The sequence below is a fragment of the Sodiomyces alcalophilus genome, assembly GCF_042370955.1.
Source record: "Sodiomyces alcalophilus JCM 7366 unplaced genomic scaffold ACRALscaffold_5, whole genome shotgun sequence".
NCBI lineage: Eukaryota > Fungi > Ascomycota > Sordariomycetes > Glomerellales > Plectosphaerellaceae > Sodiomyces > Sodiomyces alcalophilus.
Window position 1 is genome coordinate 2,060,302 of NW_027263536.1, and position 7,828 is coordinate 2,068,129.

At 42.2% G+C, this 7,828-nt stretch overlaps 1 protein-coding gene across 1 annotated transcript; it reads left to right on the forward strand.

Moving 5' to 3' along the window:
* Positions 1-434: 434 nt before the first annotated feature.
* On the forward strand, positions 435-2,172 carry ACRALDRAFT_2028367 (uncharacterized protein; the record flags this gene model as incomplete). The annotated part of the gene is made up of 3 exons (XM_071020527.1): positions 435-616; positions 694-1,247; positions 1,325-2,172. 3 exons carry the CDS (start codon positions 435-437, stop codon positions 2,170-2,172), a joined length of 1,584 nt encoding a protein of 527 aa, XP_070874221.1.
* Between the last annotated feature and the right edge of the window lie 5,656 nt (positions 2,173-7,828).

A 7,828-nucleotide genomic window follows, 5' to 3' on the forward strand; every position in this document is an offset into this window, starting at 1 on the left:
GATCGGCGCATCGATTTCGCCAACCTGAGGGCTTCTGGAGACGATACCGCCCACTTCTTGCTGGCTTCAGGGTCCTCGGCCTCCTTGCCGTCGATCAAGCATCGTCTTTGATTGCTCTACCAGCTACACAGCGACTAGTCTCTAGCTGGCGAATCACACGCCACGGGGAACAATACCAGATCTTCTACCCAGAATCCGCTCTAGCGCCACCACATGGTCGTAAAGGGCCAGCCGTCTTATTGGTTTGCGTCCCTCATTGCTATTCAACTGCAAGCGATACGGAATCCTTGTATCCAGCTGTTCATATGGCCATGTCGGAAGGAATTGCACCATTCGCGCCAGGAGGTTCGAGGGATGACCCATCGTCTACTTCCCTGGTAACATTTTCCACGCAAATCAAGTTACCTATCTGGTCAGCTGGCGGGGCTCGAACAATGACCCAGGCACATGATGGTGGATCGCGTCGGAGCCTGTCAAGTGACGCATCTAGCTCACAGGTATCTAGCCCGAAGCCAGAAGGCAAACCGGGTTCTTCCTATCAACCGAGGTCTGAGATTACTGCGACCCCTTATCCTGCGAGGGGAAGCACTCCCGGCCCAACCGGTCAAGTTTGCAGGTATGGCCCTCTTTTCCTTTTTTTCTTTTTTTCTTTTTGGATGCTAGTCTGCCATGTCACTATCTAACCTTAGACAGCAATTGTGGAACGACGAGAACCCCTCTCTGGAGACGATCGCCCCAGGGAACGACGATATGCAATGCTTGTGGCCTGTACCAGAAAGCGAGGAATACGTCTCGACCTGCAAGTCTAAAGAAGAAGCCGCCGCAACTTGTTCCTGCGAATGCGCGTTCAATGCCCCCAAGAATTGCCCCTGCGCCCAGCCCTGGCACGAAATATCGGGGCGCACCTGCCCCGACATATGTCACAGAGGAGCAAGCTCCTGCTGGCACGTGCCCTGGAGGTGGGAGGTGCAACGGGACTGGAGGCGCGGAAGGCTGTGGTGGCTGCCCTGCCTACAATAACCGTCTTTCCAAGGCCGCCCAGCTGAACATGTTCCACAGCCACACTTGTAGCTCCAGTCGAGGTGGTTCAGAACCAGCCACCGGTGAAGCTGCCGCACCACTTGACATAAGTGCAATGAAGCAGTACCAAAACACCACTGTCGTCATTGCTTGCCAGAATTGTGGCACCACCACTACTCCGTTGTGGAGACGGGATGAAGGTGGCCATACGATCTGCAATGCATGTGGTGAGAACTCCCTGCCAGTTGTTGTTGTTGTTGTTGTTGTTGTTGTTGTTGTTGTATCAATACGCTAACGATCCTAGGTTTGTACTATAAGCTCCACGGCGTACACCGGCCAGTGAGCATGAAGAAGTCCATCATTAAGCGTCGGAAGAGAGTAGTTCCGAGCCCTTTGGGGGACGAGGCCACGGGGGAGTACGACGCATCTGAGATGCAGAGCCAGGCTCCCGAGTCGAGCGGCGAACGGGGCACACTAAATGACGACGGATCCATAAACCTGGGATTGCGGCCACCTCCTGGAAAACTACCTCCGATCCTCGCTCGCCCCCCTATGGCCCCCCATTACCAAAGTACGATCCTACCCCCTGTGTCTAACCTGCCGGGATATCAATTCTCTCAGTCGCGGACTTTGCTTGGGAATCATCATGATTTGCATTCACGTCAGGACCAGCTTGGACCCATCACATCCATCCACAATCAGGCTGATGCAGTAACGTCTCTGGCGCCCAACACGCTTTCTTCATCACCACGCAAACGCCCGCTCCCAGCTGCGGATGGCGATATCAACCCGACGCTAGGTGGCGGACCTGAGGCTTCGAAACGTTTTACGTCTATCGGGATAAAGTCCATTCTCAATCCGTGCAACGATTTGCATTCCACCGACACAGCTCCTGTAGAGAAAGATAATTCCGGGAACAGCTATTGCGAGACAGCCGCCACGCTTATGCAAAGCTCCCCCAGCTCAGGTTCGAATTTGACTGCTCGCAGAGCACTTCCACGCTCGAGAAAACACCCGCATATACCCGGCGTGTATGAAAATCACGAGCGATTCGAAGCTCACAGACAAGACCTAGAACGCGAGGCCCAGAGGATGAGGGAAGCCCTAGCCGCGAAAGAAGAAGAACTCGCGAATCTGGGAATGCTACGATAGCCATACTCTCTCGAGTCCGCAATCCCAAAGGCGGTCTGTTGTAGAGCTCTGAGACCATGTTGTGGAACCATCGTAGATAGAATCGCGGTCGCTCTTGTACATGAGCGACACACCACTGGGATTTGGGAATACAAAGGCCCTACTACCTATGTATAATTGGCTTCCACCTGGAATCTTCGAAGCTGGTACTTTGGTGGGAAAATATGCGGGCTGGTGTTGCACAGGCTGGCCCGCAGAAGGCACGGAACTAGTTGTTCCGGGCCCGAATCTAGATGTGGGTCTTCCGCAGGATCAAGGGCAGGATTTTAGCACGCAGATCAGAGATTTCCACAGAGTCAATTAAATCAAGAGATCTAATGCCTAATTATATACTTAAATTATACGCTGTTTATAATAATTAAGAGTCTTATCTACTTAATAACCTATTAAAGCTATTTTACGCCGAGCTATTTATAGCTATAACTACTATAACCTTTGATATAATTATCTATATTACGGGTTAACCCCGTGGAGATAATCCAGTAAATCACCGGATCTTACGACTAATTATATTATATTCCTAGCGGGTCGCCGCGATATTATATTTAGGTTATAAGCGCCTATAGAGCTTTCCCCTTTTCTTTCTTTTCTCCTTGGCTTAAGATAATTTAATTATTCGGCCTTACTCTATAAATAACTTATAACTAGCCGCTTATATATCTAAAGCTTAGCGAAGCCTATACGCTACGCTAAGAAAGATAGATTACTAGTTTAATCCACCTCCCGGCGCTCCGTTACGCCTAGCGGGCGAGTTACCCGAGGCTACGGAGTAAAGGAGGGAGATTAGTAACCCTTTATAGACTTAGGTCGGCACCTTAACCACCTAGATCTAAGAATAATAGAACGCTATTAATTAACTATTATAAGCGATATAAAACTAATAACGCATAGCTACGCCGCGCCTAGCTACTTTATCGGAGGAGGTTATATAAGGCTCCTAAACGCCTACCCCGATGCCTAAGCCTAACCTAATACCCGCTTCGAATCCACGAACTAAGGTACTCCTACTATTATAGAAGTTTAATAATAAACGCTTAGAGTATATAAGCTAGTTATCCGAGATATATAAGAAGCTGTTATTAAATTAATACCTTTTCTAAAGCCCTCGCGAGAAATATTACTTTATTAACGCCTATTTAGATAAAGCCCCTCGCCGTGTTATCGCCTCCTTTTAGGCGGCGGGCAGAACCGACGGTTATTATAACCCCGAAGACTTCTTTAATTACCTTAATCGTATATATAAGGATATTAACGAATAACCTTACGCGGCTAACGCCCTATAAACGTTATAATAATATAAAGACTAAGTATTTAGTAGCTTTATATATAGTTTCGAATAATAACTAGCTATCGCGGGTAGAGGTTAATAGGATAGTATAGCGAAGATTATATTCCTAGAAGGAGCTCTTAATAATCGCCTCCGTGCCGCCCTTATTACTATAAAACTCCTGAATAATTACTACGCTTAGGTGGTAAAGGTATAGAGTATTATTTAGAGACTCGAAGCCCTTACTATAAGGCCACGGTTTAGTTAAGCACCCCGTAATAGTAATAATAATAATAATCACGCTCGCGACTATAATAGTGATATAAAGATAGGAGGGGTTAATTAAGTATAGACTAAGAGAAAAAAAATAAAAGAGTGCTATAATTACGGGAAGAAGGGATACCTCGCTAGAAAATACCGCTCTAAAAAGAAGGACGCCGAACATTAGAAGGAAGGCCGTGTAACTAAGGTCTTAGTAACCTCGGATAATAAGATAACCTATATAGGAGTCACGGATATTAATAAAGACTTAGAAAAAGAATAGCTTTAGTACGAAAACGGGTACTAGAGCCTACTATAAAGGAATAAAGGGATTAAAAAGAGTTTATATCTTAGTCGCGTAGTAGTCACTTAGCTCTTATACGAGCGCGGATAAATAAAAAGTTAATTACCGCTCTTATAGATACTAGATATAACTATTACGTAGTTATAAGCGAACGTCTTATAAAGTCCCTCTGCATCCCGTTAATCGATAAGACTAGAAGACCCCTCTCGGGGTTCTCCGATACTATAGGGTCTATTAAGAGTTCCGGTATCGCCGTATACGATCTTAAGATCGGTAGATATATAAAACGACTATTCGTTTATATAATACCAGGATTAAATCACGATATATTCCTAGGGAAACCTTAGACAGAATATAACGATATCACTTATTATATTAAGAGGCGCCGCCTTTACTATAAACTAGCCCGGATAAATATCCGACTCTAGGGCGAAGAAAAGCCTAATAATATTAGAGTACTTCGTGGAGCTTAAGTAATAACCGGGTTAGTATTCGCTAGTATTATACGCCGGTTATAAAGGAAATAACGGTTTAGAAAAGAAGAACTCGCGCTTTACGTAGTTAGTATTAAAGATATCGATAAGGCCCTCCGCGGTAAGTCTCTTATTAACCCTCGGAAGTATATCCTAGAGGAGATCCTATAACGATTTCCTAACTTATTCTCCGACTTATAAACAAACCGCCTTCCTCCCTATTAGCCTAAAGTTAACCATGAAATAAACTTTATATAAGGCCCTAATAGTAAGGAGCCAGAACTACCCTAGGGTCCTCTCTATAATATATGCAGAGAAGAGCTACTAGTCCTACGTAAAACCCTTACCGACCTTATCGGTAAGGGGCTTATATAAGCTAGTAGCTCCGCTACTAAAGCTTTAATCCTATTTATAAAGACGCTAGGAGGTAGGTTACGGTTTTATTACGATTACCGCGCCCTAAACACGATTATATAAAAGGACCGTTACCCTCTTCCACTAATCACTAAGATACTCCGAAACCTAGAGTAAGCTAAATAGTTTACGAAACTCGATATAGTCGCCGCCTTCTATAAGATCCGAATAGCCACTAGCTATAAAGCGAAGATAGTATTCTAAGCCCGATTCGGCTTATTTAAATAGTTAGTATACCCCTTTAGACTAAATAGCGCCCCCGCGTCCTTTTAACGATATATTAATAAAACGCTATAGCGCCACCTAAACGATTTTATTACCGCCTATATTAATAATATCCTAATCTACTTAAATAGATTCCTCCGCGACTATAAAAAGAAAGTAAACCTGGTTTTATAATCGCTAAGCGATATAGGATTAACGCTTAACCTAGTAAAATACGAGTTTAGCATAAAAACTATAAAATACTTAGGATTTATAATCACCGCTAGTCAGGGTATTCCGTATAACCCCGATAAACTAAAAGTAATCCGAGAGTAGGAAGCCCTGACCTTAGTAAAGGGAGTCCGAAGCTTCCTAGGCTTTATAAACTATTATCGTATATTTATAAAGAACTTCGCCTATATCACGGCCGCCCTAATAAGACTAATAAAAAAGGACTAAGCGTTCTCCTGGGGTCCCGATAAATAGGCGGCTTTCGAAAAAGTTAAGAAGAAGTTCTAGGAGGAGCCGATTTTACGATAATAGGTCTTAAGTAATAAGACCTTTATAGAAACCGACTACTCGGGATTCGTACTAGGAGGTATATTAGTTTAAGAAACTAAATAGGGATATTATTATATAGTCGCCTATTATTCGCGGCGACTTATAGAAGCTAAATATAACTATCCTATTTATAATAAGGAGATATTAGTGATTATAAGTTATATAACGTATTAAAAGGCTAAGCTCCTAAGTTATAGTTGCTTTATAATCCTATCCCACTATAAGGCCTAAGAATACTTTATAATAAAAAAGATACTTAATAAAAGATAAAGCCGATAGGCCGGTAAGCTAACCTAGTTCGACTTTATACTAGAATACCGTAAAGGTGCCGATAATTATATTACCGATACTCTTTTATAAGAAGAATAAGATAAACTAAAGGACTTCTCCGACGAATAGGAATAGGCACCGTATATATAGTTAATCCTAGAGACCTTAATCCCCCTAAAGATCCGCCTCCTTCGCGAGAACCTATAAGTATTCGAAGCTAATAATAAGCTATAACGGCTATAGAATATCACGGCAAAGGAGGATAACTAGTATCGCTAAGCTATATAAGCCGTGTCTAAGGGCAATCGATAGTTTCCTCCTTTATTAGGTCTCTAAGCCTAGATTACCGAATACGGGACTACCTCGTAGGGACTACTAATATTCTAAGACCGCCTATAGGTACCGGGGGCTTAAAAAAAGAGTATATTACGAATATAAGTAATGTAATCTATACACGACTCTATAATTAAAGGCTACCTAGGGCGATATAATATAATCGCTTTTATAGTAAGACGCTTCTTTTAGCTAGGGATAAATAAAAATATACGCAGGTTTATACGTAACTACGACGTCTATAACTAGAGCTATACGTGGAGGAACGCTAGATAAGGGCTCCTAAAACAACTCCCGATTCCTAAACAAATAAAGACCGACTTATTAATAAACTTTATAATAGATCTATTACCCGCTAAAAAAAAGGTGCAGGTACCTATAAGTTATAACCGATCGGCTTATAAAGGCTATTACCCTTAAAGCGATAGACTCTATAGAAATAGAAGCTTATACCGAACGGTTCCTATACTATTACTTTCGGTGTCACGGTATACCTTATTTAATTATAAGCGATAGAGCTTCTAACTAGATAAATCACTTTTAGCGATATTTCTATAACTTAGCTGGAATCGAATATTAATTAAGCACGGCTTATTACCCCTAGACCGATAGCGCCACCGAGCAGGCGAATTAAAAGGTATACGTATACCTCCGAGCCTTTATTTATTACGCCTAAGACGATTAGGATAAATTACTACCCGTAGCCTAACTAGTATTAAATAACTAGGAGAGCTTAACTATAAAGATAAGCCCGTTCTTCTTAGAATATGGTTACTACGTTAACCTGATCTAGATTTATAAAGAACTAAGTAGTGACGCTTAGGAGTTCGTAGCCTATAACCTACTCCGCCGTCTCTAAGGAGCTATAGAGTTCGCCTAAGCCGCGATAATAGCTATATAACTATAATAAGAAGAGTTAGCGAATAAGCGTTATATCCCTACTCAACGGTTCCGAGAAGATAACCTTATATAGCTCTCGCTTATAAACTACTTTACCCCGCGATTATCGCGTAAATTAAGCTAGCTATACTAGAAGTATAGAGTAACTAAGGTTATTAACCCGTAAATAATAGAACTAAATATACCTTTAAACGTATACCCGAGGTTCTATATAGACCTCCTATAACGCGTAAATAAGGACCCGCTTCCTAGTTAAGTTTTATATAACCCCTAACCTAGCCCGATTTATAATAGTTTAAAAGAAAACGAATAGATAGTAAAGGAAATCCTATACGCTAGGAATAAAAAGGTAGGTAGAGGTATAGTAAAAGACGTATTAATAAAGTAAAAAGGATACGCCTAGATATCCTAGGAATTAACGGAGTTTCTATAAGAATTAAGCGCCTTAGATCGCTACGAAAAAGAATATAGCCCGATTAAAACTAATAATAGACCCTATAAGGGTTATAAAAAGAAAAAATATTATAGGAAAGGCAGTAAGGATTAAATCAAGGTTAGAATAATAGTAAAGCTATCCACGTTAATTAAGTTAGGGCGGATAAGCCCCGTCCCTAACTACCGGGTTTAGGT